Genomic DNA, 17,496 nt, shown 5'->3' with positions numbered 1-17,496 from the left:
CCTGGCTTTGGCAAACACCTGTGGAAGGGCCTGGGAAAAGTTGGGGCAGACAGCTCAAGGTTGGCTTGGCAAGCAAAAGAAGCTGCAGGGGCAGAGGGGCTGGGGGGGATGGAGCTGGGTCTCACATGTGGAAATGTTAGTGCCTGGGAATTTAGAGTCACAGAATGGTCTGGGTTGGAAGGGACCTCCAAAAGTCATCTAGACCAACGCCCTCTGCAGCAGGAGTTTTGCTGCAGTTGCATTGTGTACAGTAGGAGAATCACAGAGTCATACAGGGGTCTGGCTTGGAAGGGACCTCCAAAGAAGGGAGGGAAGGGGAGGGAAGGGGAGGGAAGGGGAGGGAAGGGAAGGGAAGGGAAGGGAAGGGAAGGGAAGGGAAGGGAAGGGAAGGGAAGGGAAGGGAAGGGAAGGGAAGGGAAGGGAAGGGAAGGGAAGGGAAGGGAAGGGAAGGGAAGAAGAAATTCAGGAGTAAGGAAGGAAGGAAGGAATTCAAAAGGAAGGAGGAAGGAGGTCCCACAGCCCGGAGCTCCTTGCCCCGTGCAGGGCCGATGCCTGTGCTGCCTTTCCTCACTGCAGTAGCAGAAGAGGAGAGCCCTGCTCCCCGGTGCTAACTCTGTCAAGTGGTGGGGCAGGCAGGGTGGGAGAGGAAGGAGAGGAGGGGATGAGCCTTCCCCCAGCAACTGCTCAGCGTCTGGTACTAACTCATCCACTGTTAATTGTGTTAGTGCTGCAGCTGTCAGCTGCTTTGGGAGGCCAGATTGGCAGCATAGCTACGGGGCCCTTCTGTTGCTTTTCCACTGTGCTGAATGTCAGCACTGCAGACTTCTGACTTATCTGGAGACTTCCTGACTGCTGCAGTGCTGCTGTGTTAAGAGGACATCCATTTTAGTGCCTTCATTTGTTATGACTGAATGGTTTGGTTGGGGGAAGAAGGCTCAGGTTTGTGTGGCAAGTTGATGCTGCAGCCTGTGGGGCCAGAAAGTAGCTGCACAGTGCTCTCCTCTCTCTTTCTTCCATTGCTGCATTAAAAGGAGCAAACACTTGCCCCAGATTGTGCTGGAGGTAACCAAGCATCCATAGGGCTTCCCTGCCCAGGCATCCTCCTCCTTCCTCCTCAAGTGCAGCAAGCACAACTCAAGGCAGAGGGGGGGCTGGCAGAGGTCCTGTGCAGCTGGGCCTGCCAGGGAGTTTTGAAGGGAAACTTAAACAGTGCTTGGAGCAGTCCACAGTTGACACCTTCCAAGAGGAAATGCTAAGGGCTGCAGCCCAGAAGGCAGCCATGTGCTGGGCTGCATCCAGAGCAGGGAGAGCAGCAGGACAGGGAGTGGGCTGTGGAGGCAGAAAGCAGCAGTTAGAGCCAGGGGTTAAAAAGCAGGGGGGTTGGTAACCTTCTGTGGAGCTGAGCTGTGGAACCTGCTGGCACAGAGCACTGCTGGAAGCCTGGGCAGGGCTTAAAGGAAGAAAGAAGAATTAGATGTCAGAGAGAGAGAACACATTCTTGGTGGGGGTGCAAGAGCTCATGCACAGAGACCTGCCCTTGGCCACCAGCTGCTGGGAAGAGCTTTCCCCAGGCAGGCAGCTCCATCCCTGGGGCACAGAAGCTCTCTTTCCCCTCTGCTGCTCTCTCTCTTGTGGCATGGCAGCCCTGCTGTCCCTTCAGAGCTGCTTCCAGCCAGAGCCTTTTGCTCAGGTGCATCCCAAGGAGGTGATGGTGCCCCATTCCCTCTGCTGGAGGAAGGTGAGGCAGGAGAAGCTGAACAAAGCGTGGCCAAGGAGAGCTGAGCGTGGTGTGCCCATGCCCTGCAGACAGCGCGGGCACGGCTGGCTGGGGGGCAGGAGGAGGGGCTCAGGCTTCTGCCAGTGGTGCCCAGTGGCAGGACAAGGGGAACAGGTACAAACCTGAACAGGAGAAGCTCCAGCTAGGCATGAGGAGGAACCTCTTTAGTTTAAGGGTGGGAGAGCCCTGGAGCAGGCTGCCCAGACTCCACCACCTGCTGTAGTCTCCATTGCTGGAGACATTCCAAACCCTCCTGGATGTGTTTCTGGTGTGACCTTCTCTAGGTGACCCTGCCTTGGCTCACTGGTCCCCAGAGGTCCCTTCCAGCCCCCAGCACTCTGACTGCTCAGGGCTCCGGTTTGCCTCTCCTGCCGGGGCCGTCAGCAGCGGCCTTTGCGATGGACACGTCATGCTGAAGGCTTGGAGCGCCTTGGGAGCCATGCTGCTGCTCTGCAGATGAGGCAGGAGAGGCTAGCTGAGATGTCACAGTTGTCCTTCCCCACTGCTGGCCGTGAGCAGGGTCCAACCTGCTCTCCATCACCCTGCTGACACGGTACAACAGGTTGCCTGGCGCCGGCGCCGGCTCCCAGATGGCAGCGCAGCTGTGAGCGGTCAGCAGGACCCAGCGGCCCCCGGCCCCACTCCTGCCTGGGGCTTGCTCCAAGCACTGGTTCAAGGAGAGGAGAGCACACAGCTTTTACTTGTCAGCTTTCTGGGTATCAGCAGGGATGAGCTGCCTTTCCTTCCCCTCCCCTGTCGCCGGTTGGATGTGTTCCTGTGCGACCCGTGCCGGGTTCGGCGCTCCAGCTCTGGCAGGGGGTTGGCCTGGAAGGTCTCCAGAGGTCCCTTCAACCCCTAACAGCCTGGGGTCCTGGGATTTATGAGCACAGGAAGGTTGCAGTGAGTGCTTTGTGGCTTCCCCCAGGGCTGTAGCTGCAGTAGCAGTGTGCAGTGCTGGCAGTGCCAGCAGGTGGCTTTGCATGTGCAGGCCCAGATGGATTCTGCTTAATTTTAGGCACTGACCTTTGATGCCTCCTCACCTTAGCTGCTTCTCCAGTTACATCCCCAAGTGCCTCCAGCCAGTAGCTGAGAGCTGGGATCCCTGTGCTGCTGCCCTGCCTGTAGCCCAGGGCTGCTGTGCCCTAGCTTGGCATCTTGACAGCTTGCCCAGCTTTAAGTTCTGCTCTTGCAGGCACATTGCATGGCTGGAGCATTTTCTGACTGCCTCTGATGTCTGCAAGGCAAACCTGAGCAACCCCAGCCTGTGAGTGGGAAAGCAAGCAATCTTCAGGAGCCCCAGGAGGGCTGGGTGCTGTTTGGTGGCAAATGCAGCTCCCCACCCCCTGAGGCCCCATTGCTGGTGAAGGGCTCTGAGATCAATGAAGAGATCAGGATAGTTAAAGATCAGAAGAGCCAGGTGCCTGGCATGACAGGTGTGCTTTGGCCAGGAGGTTGGAGTTTCTGTGGGCAGGGAGATGGGAATAGGAGCTCAGGACCAGGCTGGATGGGGCCTTGAGCAGCCTGCTCTAGTGGGAGGTGTCCCTGGCCATGGCAGGGCATTGGAACTGGATGATCTTGAAGGCCCCTTCCAACCCAACCCAACCCATTCTGTGCCACTGGGAGGCTGAGGCAGTGTTAGCCCAGTGCAGCTGGCTGAGCCATCACTGCTGTGGGTGGCAGTGTAGGCTGAAACAGATCTTCATCCACTTATGGCTTGGGAGGGTCATGCAGATGCTGCTGGTGCTCTGAACAGACCCTAAAAGAATTGCCCTGGCTCTGGAGCCTTTGTCCTCCTGTTTGTCCTGCCTTGGACAGCTCAGCAGCAGAAGAGGGAGGTGGGAGAGAAGGGTGAGGTAGCAGCAGCAGTCACTGGGGGTGCTTGGTGGTGCAGCAGCACTGCTGCAGTCTCAGGAAGGTGCTGCTGGTGTGGATGAGCCTCCCCTGGCAAAGCCATCCCCAGCAGGGGCAAAACGTGACCCAGATGGCAGTGTGCCCGTGGTGGTGTGGCTGCAGCCACACCAGGGCTTCCTAAAGCCCCAGCAGGGCCAGCAGGGCTTGCTGCCCTGCCATCCAACAGGAGCCTGATGTGTCTCAGGAAGAGCCTCCCAATGTAAACTTCATTCCTTGCCACTTCTCTCCTAGGGCTCCTCGATTTAAGGGGTTCCAGCAGCAGGACAGCCAGGAGCTTCTGCACTACCTGTTGGATGCCATGAGGATTGAAGAGACCAAGGTGATGGCTCAGTGCCTCCTTACAAACCCTGCTGAGAAGCCCGCAGCCCGCAGCAGGTGGCGGCAGTGCGAAGCCGGAGCAGCCCCCGGCCGCTGCCCTGGGCCTGTGTCCCGTCCCGGCAGCAGCGCTGAGCTTTGCCTCTCCGCACGTCAGAGCCACCCGCGGCAGCGCGGTTTGGATGAGCTTATTGCTCGGCCTGGAAAGGTGACACCGCGTCTGTGTTTGCAGCAATGCGGGCTGGAGATGGCTTCACACCGGGGCCTGAAGTGGCAGAACCCTGCTGCTAATTGATTAATGTCTGCTGCCATTGTCCCCGGCCCCTGCCCATTCAAGGGCTGTGTCTTTCTGTGACCTAAATAAATGGTTCAACGCACTAATGCCCACAAAGGGCTTGCTTATGGCCCTCAACCCATTTAGGGTGCTCGACTTCATGAATTACCTATTGATTAGTCCTTTTAGTGTGGTGCTGGCTTCAAGATGAACAAAGCTGAGCTGGGGGCGCTGGAGTTAATTCACACGCCAGGTCACACACTCGGAAGGTAGGAGGGTGGCTTGGGCCGATGGCTGCCTGAGCTGGAAACCAACCCCCGGCGCTGTCTGTCACCAGACACGCTGGAGGTGTCTGTTGGTGCCTGCAGCTGAGAGCTGTTTGTGCTTTTCTCACTGGCATGCAGGGCTTGGGGTACCTGCAGAGGTCTGTGGGAGGCTGGGCTGAGTGCTGCTGGTACCAGCCCATGGCATGTATCTGCTGCCTAGTCTCAGGTGATGGAAGGAGAGGAAATGCCAGGGGAAGGTTAGGTTGGAGATTAGGAAAATTCCCTTGCTGCAGGAGTGGTCAGGGACTGGCACAGGCTGCCCAGGGAGGTGGTGGAGTCCCCAGCCCTGGAGGGGCTCATGAATTTGTGGCCTTGGCACTTGGGGCTATGGTTTAGTGGCCATGGTGGGGCTGGGTTGAAGGTTGGACTGGATGAGCTGGGAGGCCTCTTCCAACCCAAAGAGTTCTGTGGTTCTGGGTCTGAGGCACACAGCACATCCCCACCCAGGGCCACCTCTAGCAGTTTGCATCTTTGTGGTTCCTCTTTCTAAGGAACCATTGCTGCAGTGTGCAGCATTAGAAAATAAAGAGAGATAAAACCACTGCCCCAAGGCATGGCACTCAGGGTGTTGAAAGACACTTAGCTGCCTTCAGGAGTGTCAGCTCCATCAGTCCATTCCTCAGCAGGTTTCCCCCCAGAAGCAGGAGAAAGGGACAATGTTTGCTCCCTGGAACCCTCAGCTTGCTGAGCTCTGAGCAGCTCCCTTCCTGAGGGCTGCTTACCTGCTAAGGCTAAGCTCCTGCAGCCGTGACACTTGGTGCATACCCAGAGCAGCAGCTTGTTTCAGGGGCCGAGCTGCAGGCTGGCCCCCCCGGGGAGAGCTTTAGGTGCTTGCCTGGAGAGCCCAGCTGATCGCCCTCTCTTTCCCTTGCCTTGCAGCGTATTCAGACGGGTATCTTGAAGGCATTCAACAATCCCACTACTAAGACAGCAGATGAGGAGACCAGAAGGAAAGTCAAAGGTATGGAAGTCTGTAGTGAAAGCCTTTCCCAGGGCAGCCGGGTTTGAGTCCCTATTGCCCAGAGCAGCGGCAGGGCCGGGACGGCAATGCAGCATTGTTCTAGTGCCCCCTAGTGCGCTCTCCGCAGCCCGGAGAGCTCAGAGCCTGCTCGGCTCACAGCCTGCAGCTTGCTCTGCGGGGGAGAGGCTTCCACTGCGCTGAAAATGCCTCCTTTCGGGAGAGATGGAGTGGCAGTTTGTCTTCTAAAGCAGCCTGCTGCACCCTGGGGTGTGTCACCGAGCCGCGGTTACTGCCTGGCTCAGAGGAGTGGAACTGCTCTCTGTCAGCTGACTGATCACAGAATCCCAGAGTGCCTGGCTGGAAAGGACCCCAAGGATCATCTGTTCCAACCTTTCCAGGTGATAGTGGAGGGGCCCAGCAGCCTGTCAGGCTGAGGCCTCAGAGCACCCAAGGGAGGGACTCCACTGCTTCCCACCTCTGCTGCTGCAGGCACTCTGTGGTTACAGAGCCAGGGCAGCTGGTTCAGGAGGCTGTGTTCCACGTCAGTGCTGGAGTGGTTTCTGTGGCTCTGTGTTTATCCTGAAGTTCTCATTTCAGGCACTGAGTTTTAATTTGAAATCTTGGTAATAGTGAAGCTGCTTTGGAAGTTTCCCTTCCCAGATCTGCAGCAGGTAAGGCCCCCAGTGACAGGAGGAGGGGGAACAGGCACACAGCTGAGCAGCAGCAGCTCCAGCTGAGCATGAGGAGGAGCTTCTGTAACTGAAGGGTGGAGGAGCGCTGCAGCAGGCTGCCCAGAGAGCTTGTGGAGTCTCCCTCTCTGGAGACACTCCCAGCCCAGCTGGATGTGTTCCTGTGTCACCTTCTCTGGTGCCCCTGCTGTGGGAGGGGGTTGGGCTGGGTAGCTTCCAGAGGTCCCTTCCAACCCCTCCCATGCTGTGATTCTGTGATACAGAGGGGTTGGAACAGCCTTAGCCCTCACTTTGGTAGAGTTCCCTCTTCATTCCTTAGCATTCTCTAGTTTGCAGAACCATCCAAAGGCAGTGACAACCTCTGGGGGCCCAGGGAGGCTGTGGCTGCCCCCTCCCAGGAGGTGCAAGGCCAGGCCGGATGAGGCCTCCAGCAGCCTGGGCTCAGGGCAGGTGTCCCTGCCCAGGACAGGGAGGTTGGAGCAGGTGATCCTTAAGGTCCCTTCCAACCTGAGCCACTCTGGGATTCTGTGACCATGCTTCTGTCAGAGTAGGTGGGGAAGGGCAGGCTCGAGGGGAAGGGCAGGCTCGAGGGGAAGGGCAGGCTGAAGGGGAAGGGCAGGCTCGAGGGGAAGGGCAGGCTGAAGGGGAAGGGCAGGCTCGAGGGGAAGGGCAGGCTGAAGGGGAAGGGCAGGCTGAAGGGGAAGGGCAGGCTCGAGGGGAAGGGCAGGCTGAAGGGGAAGGGCAGGCTGAAGGGGAAGGGCAGGCTCGAGGGGAAGGGCAGGCTGGAGGGGAAGGGCAGGCTGGAGGGGAAGGGCAGGCTGGAGGGGAAGGGCAGGCTCGAGGGGAAGGGCAGGCTGGAGGGGAAGGGCAGGCTGGAGGGGAAGGGCAGGCTGAAGGGGAAGGGCAGGCTCGAGGGGAAGGGCAGGCTGGAGGGGAAGGGCAGGCTCGAGGGGGAGCCTCTGGCTGGAGGATGTAGATGTGGAGGTGCTGCAGCGTGGGAGGTGACTGTGCTGTGCTTTGAAACTGTTGCTTTTCCTGATGTCCCTGGGGCAGTTTGTTGTGCTTTTGGTGTGCCAGGGGTTGTCTTCTCTTTCCCATTTAAAAAAGGCAAATGTTTTTTCAGCATATGGAAGAGAGGGTGTGAAGATGAACTTCATAGATAGGATCTTTGTTGGTGAATTGACTAGCACTGTCATGTGTGAGGAATGTGAACATGTAGGTATTCTGCTTTGCTGTGGGACAGATCACTCCTGGGTTGATCACCTTGTCTGCAAAGTATAAAATTGGGCTCTCAATTTTATACTTGCTCCTTTGTTTGTTAAAAACCAAACCAACCACCAAAACCTGATTGCAAGTTTCTCCTCCCAAATGATTTATCCCTTCTTAAAGCATTCTCCTCCCCAGCCTGGCAATGCCAAAGGGATTCAAGCACTGAGCTTGATTTGACATCAGATTAAGGCTGGAGGTGCCAAATTCTGCCCTCATCCCTGTGACACCGATTGGCTTGGGTGTGGGGGAACACCTGCCTGAAAGCAGGAATCCTCCTGCCTGCTCTTCTGGGGTGTGTGTTTGCTGGGGTATATATTGGCCATGGGGGGGTGGAACACTGCAGCAGGTTGCCCAGGGAGGTAGCTGAGGCCCCATCCCTGGAACTATTCAAGGTGAGGCTGGACAAGGCTCTGGGCAACCTGATCCAGTGGGGATGTCCCTGCTGAGTGCAGGGGGTTGGACTGGATGAGCTTTGGAGCTCCCTTCCAACCCATTCCATGATTCCATACCTGAAAACTGGGGCTGGCATCCTTTGAGTGAGTAGGAGTGGGGAAATGCTCCAATGGCCTTTTGATCTGGGAGTATTTGGGGCAATTAACACAATAACCTAATGAGCAGCAGAGTCCTCCCATGATTAACCTGACTGACATTCCATCATCAATGCTTCCCTTAGAAGCTTCCACTTTGGAAGAGAAAAGAATGAACCAGAGCCTTTGATTTGCATGACTTGTCTAACTGGATGTTACATTCTGTGTTTGCCTTGAAAGATGATGGTACTCCATGTTACAGCCTTGAAAGATGATTGTATTCCCTGTTACAGCCTTGAAAGATGATTGTATTCCCTGTTACAGCCTTGAAAGATGATTGTATTCCCTGTTACAGCCTTAAAGGACTGTGTCCCATGTCATAGAGATAAGTAGATGAGCCTGACTAGTTCAGGCCAGGCTGCAGGCCCAGGTAACGACCCCTGTCTGTGCTGTGCAGGTGACACCTCACTGTGGTGCTGCTAGCAATGAAGAACTCTGACCCCACACAGAAGAGAGGTTGTTTGTATTTGGTGTGTCTCACTGACTTCTGCTGGATCTTTGTCTCTCTGCCTGCACAGGCCTCAGGGCTCTGCTGGCTGTAGCCCTCAGAGGAGGAGTTCCCACGGGCTGTGCTTCGCCTGCAGGGGCAGAGAGGTTTTGGGCTGGTGCTTGTGGGCGCAGACTGAGCCTTTAGAGGCAGCCCTGTGTGGACAGCTCCCCTCAGGCAGTTCCTTACAGGAGTTTTCATCCTAGACCCTAGATCTAGCTGAGTCCCTCCCATGCCAGGGAGAAGGGAGCCTACAGCCCCTCTCAGTGTCCCAGGCGGGAGAGAGGGTCACAGGCACAGCAGGAGGGACGAGAGGGGCAGGCATTGCTGGAGAGAGGCCAGCAGAGAGCTGTGAGGATGGGGAAGGGACTGGAACATCTCTCTGAGCAGAAAAACTCAGAGCCCTGGGGCTGTTCAGTCTGGAGCAGAGAAGGCTGGGAGGGGATCTGCTCAGTGCCTGGCAGTATCAGGGTAGGTGTCAGCACGGAGGTGCCAGGCTCTGCTCAGCGGGGCCCAGTGACAGGAGAAGGAACAGCAGCTACAAGGTGGGACACAGGAGGTGTCCCTGCCCATGGTACCTTTAAGGCCCCTCCCAGCCCAAGCCATTCTGTGAGTCTATGGTTTGCCAGATACTCCCAGCTTCAGCTGAGGTTTCTTTTGGCTTTGGGCAGGCAAAGGCCAGGGTGGGTACAGAGAGGAAAGCTGTTTGGTCCTTCCCAGTCCTCTCCCCCCAGCAGCTGGGTCCATTTAGCAGTGACTGCTGTCTGCTCTGGGTGCCAGCCTCTCAGACAGCTTTTGGCTCCAGCCAGCAAGCCTGACAGTCTTTTCTGAGAGCACCAGGTCAGGACCTGCCACCTCCCTGGCAGTCCCCAGCCCCTGCTGCTGAGCAGGGCAGGTCAGACACCTCCTGCAGAAGGGTCCAGGCTCAGTGAGCTTTCTGCAGCACTGAACCATCTAGAAGGCCCTTGAAAACCTGTCTGGAGCCCCACAGTGCCTGGAGGTGCAGTCTGTGCCTTGCCCCTTGTGTCTCCTTGCTGAAGTCCTGGGCAGTGTCAGGAAGGGAACCAGAGCTAACTTAGATTCCATTAGGAAGAAGCCCCAGGCCCACAGTAGCTGAAGTTCTTCATTGTGGTTTGATGCATCCTGCTTGTACCTAATGAGCTTCTTGTCTAGTTGCTGCTAACTGCTGTTCAGGAGGGAGCTGTGTGCTGAAGCTGGGTAATGTTCTTCCCATTTAATCTGCATTTTCTCTTTTTCTTCAAGATTTCAACAGTAAAAGAACCTTTCATTGATCTTTCACTGCCTATAATAGAGGAGAGGGTAAGAAACAGAGCCTGTGGCCACTCACTCTTGCTTCCAGAGGATTGCTCTCCCAGAGCTTGGTGGAGGTGTTGGTGTGGATGGGCACAGCTTGGCTTCCAGGCCTGGCAGTGTGTCCCTGTCCCTGACTGCTGCACTGCTGTGCTTTGCTTTGGCTGTGACACAGTGTGGGAAGGGCAAACAGCTGGAGAGGAGCCCAGCCTGGCACCAGTGGCCACTGGCACTCAGAGGATGTGGAGAGCTGAGGTGGGCTGCACTCAGTGGTGGGTTTGGTGTATCCTCTGCCAAGGCTGGTTCTGAGCTCTGTGTGGAAGGGCAAGAAGGTTAGATTCTGGCATCTGGAGAAGCTGACTGCCTTGGGCTGAGGTGTACCTGTGGGATGAGACAGTGAGAGGCTTTGGGCAGGTGCTGTGGTGGTGGTGGTGGCATTTCAGAGCAGGAGGGCACCAGTCCTGCCCAGCACCAGGACAAGGGGTAGCAGGCACAGAATTGGACATCCCAAGAGCAATTCCTCTAATTCAGGGGTGGTGGAGCACTGGAAGAGGCTGCCCAGGCTTTGGAATGTCTCCAGGGGTGGAGACTGCCCCTGTTGGACTCTCCATCTCTGGAAGTGTTCCAGACCCACCTGGATGTGTTCCTGGGTGGCCTTCTCTGGGTGCCCCTGCCCTGGCAGGGGGATGGGACTGGATGATCCCCAGAGGTCCCTTCCAACCTCCACCATGCTGTGATGAGCTGCAGAGGAGCTGTGCTGCTTTGAAGGAATAACCTTGGGGTCTGTGGGACTTGGGGCCTTCACTGGAGGGGTGGGGGTAGGCTGGGAGCTGCCCTTCCCCACCCTGCCTGTATTTGGGTGTGTTGAAGGGGGAACATTCAGCTGCATAACCTCAGCCCTTCTGCAGACACCAGCTGTGTTCATGAGGCTTTCATCTTCATTGCAGCATGGAGTGCAGGTGCCTGTGGCAGTGGAAGCTTTGAGAGCAGTTGGTGGAGCTGGGCCTCTGCTCCCTGGCTCCCCTGTGGGACCTGTTGGCTGTTAGCAGTTGTGCATTGAACCCCCACCCCTGGAGGTGCTGCAGAGAGGCAGAGCTGTGGTGCTGAGGGCCATGGCTTAGCCCCAGCCTTGGCAGAGCTGGAGAATAGTCGCATTGGAAGATCTTAAAGGGCTTTCCCAACCAAAGCAGTTCTCTGATGCTTAAGCCTGGAGACAGCACTGCCACCAGCATGCTTGTAGAGCTCTAGAGGAGGTAACCTGATCTGTGCCAGAACTTTGTACCATTCCTCTTTCCTGTGGCTCTCAGTTGACCCTTCAGGGATGTTGGCAGTGTGTTTGTGATGAACAGAGCAAAAAGGAACCTTAAAGCCCAGCTGAGGGGCAGCTATTGGGGTTAGATAGGGTCTTGTTTTCCCAAGTGAAACCCCAGCTAGGCTGCAGAGGAGCTCCCACAGGCACCTGCCCTGCCCTGACTTTTCTCTCTGATTCCTTAGGTTGCAAAGCCTGTGCCTTTGGGAAGGACAGGCAAAGGTAAAAGTGCACAGGAGGCAGATGTTGCTCAGTACAGCTGTGCTTCTCTCACTGCACTCAACAGCCAGCCCAAACTGGGCAGGAAGCAGGCTGGAACAAAGGATAAGGTAAGGAAGACTGCCACGAGGCAGTGCTCTGAGTGCTGCGATTCCTGGGGCAGCAGGGCTGGGGATTCTCTCACTGGGGCTGTAGGCATGTGGCTGACACAGGCTTGCTTTAAAGTGTGGAGGGGATCTTCTGAAGTGTGAGCAGTGAGTCATCTGGAGCCAGGGAGGGGAATTCTGCTCACCAGCTGAGGGCTCTGATGAGGAGCCAGGGGATGAGCCTCAACTTGAGAAGCCCTTAGAGGCTCAAGCTTGATTAAGTGGATGCCACTGCAGCTGTCACAGTGCCCACAGCTAGCTGGGCCAAGTGCTGATCTGAGCCCAGGATAAAGCTCTCAGCTGCTGGGGTGTAGGTTTCTAATCCTAAATGGCTTAGAAAAGATCTTAAGCAAATCGACTGGCTTGAAGGTGTCAGAGGTGGGAGAGCAGGAAAGGGCAGGGCTCCCTGGAGGCAGGCAGAGGGAGGGCAAGCTGCAGGGCTTCAAGGCAAGCACACAAAAGGCTCTTGACACCCAGCATGCAGATGTTGGGTGGGCCTGGAACATCTGGTGAGGAAAGGCTGAGAAGGGATCTGATCAAGGCCTGTAAGTATCTGAAGGCAGGGTGTGAAGGGGAAGGGGCCAGGCTCTTTGCAGTGGTGCCCAGTGACAGGACAAGGGGCAGCAGTTCCACCTCAGCATAAGGAGAAACTTCTTTGTGGTGAGGGTGCTGGAGGCCTGGAGCAGGCTGCACAGAGAGGTTGTGGAGTCTCCTGCTCTGGAGACGTTCCAGACCCTTCTGGATGTGTTCCTGTGTGACCTGCCCTGGCTCATCCTGCTCTGGCAGGGGGTTGGACCCAGTGGTCCCCAGAGATCCCTTCTGTGAGGTATGGTTAGCTCTGAGTCTGTCAGGTCTCCCAGGCTGTGCTAGGTGACAGCTCTGGCTCCTGGCCCTCCCTCTGTCACTGCTGCCATCGCTTCCAGAACCAGCTGAACCAGGAGAGACGGCTCGCCCGGAGGGCTGCTGCCAAGGAGGGAGGAAGAGGTCCTGTCATCCTGCAGGAGAAGGGCCAGCAGCTGGAGCCCGAGGCTGGCCCTGGCGCGCTGCGCTCCAGAGACTGCGGTGCCGAGTGCAGTGTCAACGGCAGCCAGACAGAGGGCAGCGAGAGGGAGGCCAGCCGCTCCGAGAGCAGCTTCGACGCCGACAGCGAAGCCTCGGAGAGCGAAACCGCCCTGAAGCAAGCGGCTTCCAGCCCAGCCTGCACCTCCTCTGCTCTGCAGATCGGCCACCTCAGCATGAAAATGGCACACAGCAAAGCGGGGCCCAGCAGTGAGGAGGTGATTGCCAGTGCCATGGCCAAGCTCGGCTTCTGCGGTGCCGTCAGCGAGGAGAAGAGACCGAGCCGCGGGGACCCTGCCCTGGGGCTGCCCCACACCTCCCTGCTCTCGGTGGACAAACCCTCCCTGCCCCAGAGCCCCCAGAATGCTTTCCAGACACTGTCCCAGAGCTACATAACCAGCTCCAAGGAGTGTTCTGTGCAGTCCTGCCTTTACCAGTTCACCTCTGTGGAGCTCCTGATGGGCAACAACAAACTCTTGTGCGAGAGCTGCACGGAAAGGAAGCAGAGGTACCAGAGGAAGACCAACTCCACAGGTAAAGGGCTGGTGTCTGCCTGGGCACCGGGGGCTGCTCAAACCCAGGCTCCAGTCTGGGCCTCCCTCTGGTGGCTGCATGGAAAACATCTCCCCAAGCAGGGCTTGCTTGTAGGGAGTGCAAGCCTCCCCCTGCAGAGGCAGCAGGGCTGCATTTCATTAGGACGTGGTGGGAGCTGGAGCTCTGGAGGGGGCTTGCAGCTGTCCTTGGTTGTATCCCAGAGCAGTGCTTTAAGGATGGTTAGCAAAGGAAGGGGTGCATCATGCCATGTCAGCCTTCCCTGCTGTTCCTGTTCATTGCCACCCTGGCTTTGAGAGGAATACTTCCATCTGCAGCCCTAGCAGCTCACGTACTCAGGGCAGGGCTGGAGGCAGGCAGGGTGAGCGAGGACTCTCCTGCTGCTGCACAGAACTCCCCTGGCCTGCTGGGCTCACCACATCAGGTGGGATTCTCAGGAGGTCCCTGCAGCACCTCTCTGTGCTGTCAGGTTAGAGACTGCCCCCAGTGTGTGCTGTGTGGTGGGGTCAGGTTGCTGCACCTGAGCAATGGCTCTCTGCTCACTCCTGCAGAGAGGAAGCTGGAAGGAGTCTACACAAACGCCCGGAAGCAGCTCCTCATCTCCTCCGTTCCTGCTGTCCTTATTCTCCACCTGAAAAGATTCCACCAGGTAAAAGGCCCAAAGCCTTCTCCCTTGCCCTGCTGAGCCAGCAGTCCTTGAGGGGTCACTGCTGCTCTCCATGGGCAGCTGGCGGAAGCACTGCTGGAAGCGTGCTTGTGGCTCTGGGACCGCACTCGGGGGCCTCTGATGGCCTCGGGGTGCGTTTGGCTGCTGAGATGGAGCCAGGGGAACCTCTGCTCAGCCCTCAGGCATGGCTGGGAAAGGTGGCACAGAGTGCTTGCAGCAGCCACAGTCTCACCCTGCTGTGCTGATGTCAGAGCCACAGAGCTCAGCTTGGGAAGGCCTCCTGGGAGCGTTGACTTACAGCTTGTGTTTGGCTCTTCCAGGCCGGGCTGAGCCTGCGGAAGGTGAACAGGCACGTGGATTTCCCTCTCATCTTAGACCTGGCACCCTTCTGTGCTGCCTCCTGCAAGGTACCCCCTCCAGAGCTTGCTTTCTGTTGTGTTTCAACAGCTGTCCTGAGCAGGAGTTAAACTGCACCTTAGAATCCCAGGATCGTTTGGCTTGGCACAGCCCTTCCAGAGCATCCACTCCAACCATTCCCTAACTCTGCCAGGGCTGAGGCTAAGCCATGGCCCTCAGCACCACAGCTCTGCCTCTGGGAAACACCTCCAGGGGTGGGGATTCAGCCACTTCCTGTGCAGCCTGGGCCAGGCTGTGAGAACCCTTTCAGGGAAGAAGTTTCTTCTCATGTCCAACCCTAACCTCCCCTGGGGCAACTTGAGGCCATTTCCTCTCCTCCTGTCACTTGTTACTTGGGAGAAGAGACCAACCCCCACCTCACTGCAGCCTGAAAGGGCTCTCAAAGCCTGGCACAGGCTGCCCTGGGAGGTGGTTGAATGCCCATCCCTGGAGGTACTCAGAAGATGCAGAGATGTGGTGCTGAGAGGCAGGGTTTAGCCCCAGCCCTGGTGGTTGGGTGATGGCTGGGTGTGATAGCTGAAAGGGCTTTCTCTCTGAGTCTGGGATGCCACAAGTTACAGAGCTGTGTCCATGGGCTGGGAGCTGATGAGTGTCTGTTGTGTGTGTGCAGAACGTTGCAGATGGAGCCAGAGTGCTGTACAGCCTCTATGGAATCGTGGAGCACAGTGGGTCCATGAGGGGGGGGCACTACACAGCCTATGTCAAAGTCAGGACCCCCTCCAAGAAGCTACTGGAGCAGATGAATGCCACTAGGAACGTTCTGGGTATGTACAAACAGCTCCCTTGCCCTGCCAGCAGAACTGAAAGCAGCCACTGGCTCCAGCTGCTTATCCCTGAGGGGATGGAGAGCAGCTGGTTGTGTCAGCTCAGGATATTCTGCTGCTCTTGGGGCCACATAAATGAGTTCTCTTTTGTGCCCTGTTAGCCCCAGCACATGCTGCTTCTCCATCAACCCCACCTAGAGCTGAGGGAGCAGTGGAGTTCTGGGGCAGCTGGGGAGAACTGGTGGAAACCTCTCCTCTCTTTCCTGCTCCAAATGGTATCTCCAGGTGAATCCCTGTCTGGGCATTTTCAGGTGTCCTGAGAGCCAAATTCAGGACCACTTCAGTGGCATTTGTGTCTGTTGGAGCACTGCACACACCTGAGGCAGGGACATCTTTCAGTGCTTCCACCTGGAATACTCTGCTCCCATGGGAACAGCAGGAAACTGCTTTGTGGGGGACAGGAGGTTTGCTGGAGGGTTTCTGGTGCTGCTTGGAGCTCAGCAGCCTGTCCTCATCCCTGTGCTTTAGAGAAGCAGTGAAGGAAGGTGCTGGGATGGACCCTGTTAGGGAGTGATGTGTGGAGGGCAGAATGCTGAGCTGTCAGAGTAAGGGGAAGAAAGGGAGTGGGGTGTGGGGTGTGTGGGGTGTGGGGCAGTGAGAGCCCAGCACTGCCCTCTGCAGTGTCCCTGGGCATTTGAGGCTCAGTTCCCAGGAGAACAATTTCTGGTATTCTTTTGGAAAGGGAGAGGGAAGCCTCCCTCAGCCTCCTGCTGCCCTTGCAGTGGTTATTAGAGCAGATCAGATCCTTCTGTGGGGTTAATCTTGCCCTGACCAGCTCCTGAAGGAGGATTTTTGCTTCCTGTCAGGACTGTCTGTGTGCTGGCATACCTCACTGCTAGGGCTCAGCCAGCTGTGCTGGCAGTGCCTTTGGCCCTCAGGAGTGATGGCAGCACACATTTGTCAGTGGTGTCCCCCAGCAGCTTCTCTTGCAGTACCTTTTGGCCTGGAAGTGTCAGTCTAGACACTCTGGAGTGCATCTAAGTGAGGAGCTGTTCCTGTGGGTGAGCAGCTGCTCTTGGTGTGGAAACCCCCACTGTGTTTGCTTGGATGGTGACACCCAGGCAGCAGCCAACTTCCTTCTGCTTTTGCCTTTCAGGTTTCAGAGAAGCCCTGGGAGCCTCAGGAGGGCAGTGGGTGTATGTCAGTGATGCCCATGTTCAGGTGGTGCCAGAAGCCAGAGTTCTGAATGCCCAGGCATATCTCCTCTTCTATGAGAGGCTGTTGCTCTAACCCCCAGCAGTCTATCTCAGCAGCTGCTAGTGGCTAGCTGATCTTAGTTAAGCTGCAGTGCTAAGAGTACCTGTAAATACTGTGCCTTTATCTTGGCAAGAGTTTCTCCTGTGTGGCCTCTGAAGTTCAGTCAAGCAATTAGAAGTTCCTGAATGGTTCTCCTGCAGTATGCACTTTGCCAAACATGTCCCAGGCCTGGCTTTGTTCAGCCCCACTGCTGGTAGAATGTCAGGCGCTCTCCTAGCCTCCCGAGGTCTGGGTGAAGCTGGGGTCTGATCTTCATGAAGAGAAGCTGTGACCCCTGGCTCTGCTGAGAGTTGAAACACTGGTGGTGTTAAGTGCCTGGATTTGCTGCTGTCCAGAACCCCAGGAAGCCTTGCTGTGAGCTAGGCCAGAGCCTTCCCAGCCCTGGGCTGGGTGTTAGCTGCTGAGGGCTCTGCAAACGAGCACCTGCCAAGCCCTGCTGCTTCCAGGTGTAGTCAGTGGGAAGCAGAGTGCTACCAGAGTGGAGTGCCACCAGCTGCCTGTGGGTGCAGTGCTGGGGCTGGGAGCAGGCTGGGAAACCAGAGCCCTGCAGAGTGAGAGTCCTGAGCTGCCTACCCAGCCTCTCCAGCAGTCTGCTGCTGGGCTCACAGAGGGAGCCCCTGGTGTGCAGAGCCTGCCACGGGGAGGTGGCTGTGCACACCACACCTCCAGCAATGGGCAGTGTCAGTGGAGCTGCTGGAAAGCCAACTGCAAATCCCTCTCCTGTATTTAGTACATTTTTATCCTCCCCCTGCTGCCAGGGCACAGATCCAAGCTTGTGTGTGGTGGGGGAGTGCTGTGACATCAGTTTGTCTGTCTGTTCCTGAAGACTTTGCTCAGGAGTAATAAACTCTACCTTATTTTTGCACTGTGTGTGTGAGTTGGGCAGGAAGTGATGGCTTCTGCTCTCTGGCCTGGGCCTGGCCTGGGCCTGGCCTGCCCTCTGGCCTCACTGGAGGGCTGCAGGCGGCCCAGGGGCAGAAGCTGTTCCTGGGCCCTGCTTGGAGCTGCTGCCTCTTTGGGTGATTTCTCCTTTCCCTCCCAGAGAACAGCACAGAGAGAGCTGAAGATCAGAATCTGCTGACTCATTTCAAGCTGTGTGGTGATTAATTTATTGAATGAGCAGTTCCTTAAATACAAAT

At 56.9% G+C, this 17,496-nt stretch overlaps 1 protein-coding gene across 12 annotated transcripts in view; it reads left to right on the top strand.

The window, feature by feature from the left end:
* The window catches only part of USP45 (ubiquitin specific peptidase 45), a 38,775-nt gene extending 21,550 nt beyond the window's left edge, over positions 1–17,225 (top strand). For 3 of the 12 annotated variants that reach the window (XM_068160428.1, XM_068160429.1, XM_068160430.1), the window contains exons 9-18: positions 3,920–4,007; positions 5,483–5,564; positions 7,377–7,468; positions 9,860–9,916; positions 11,402–11,545; positions 12,505–13,174; positions 13,744–13,841; positions 14,180–14,266; positions 14,887–15,040; positions 16,197–17,225. In XM_068160428.1, coding sequence (XP_068016529.1) covers positions 3,920–4,007; positions 5,483–5,564; positions 7,377–7,468; positions 9,860–9,916; positions 11,402–11,545; positions 12,505–13,174; positions 13,744–13,841; positions 14,180–14,266; positions 14,887–15,040; positions 16,197–16,330 — 1,606 coding nt within the window. In that variant the 3' untranslated portion in view covers positions 16,331–17,225. Of the gene's footprint in view, positions 1–3,919; positions 4,008–5,482; positions 5,565–5,812; positions 6,830–7,376; positions 8,569–9,859; positions 9,917–11,401; positions 11,546–12,504; positions 13,175–13,743; positions 13,842–14,179; positions 14,267–14,886; positions 15,041–16,196 lie in introns of those variants that run through there. The other 9 variants (XR_010990017.1, XR_010990016.1, XR_010990019.1 and 6 more) reach the window with 9 other exon arrangements.
* Positions 17,226–17,496: the final 271 nt, after the last annotated feature.

Source organism: Melanerpes formicivorus, unplaced genomic scaffold (genome assembly GCF_026170545.1).
Source record: "Melanerpes formicivorus ecotype bairdi unplaced genomic scaffold, bMelFor1.0.p_v2 SCAF_50, whole genome shotgun sequence".
Lineage (NCBI taxonomy): Eukaryota > Metazoa > Chordata > Aves > Piciformes > Picidae > Melanerpes > Melanerpes formicivorus.
The sequence above is the reverse complement of the archived record's forward strand: the minus strand, read 5'-3'. Positions and strand labels throughout refer to the sequence as shown.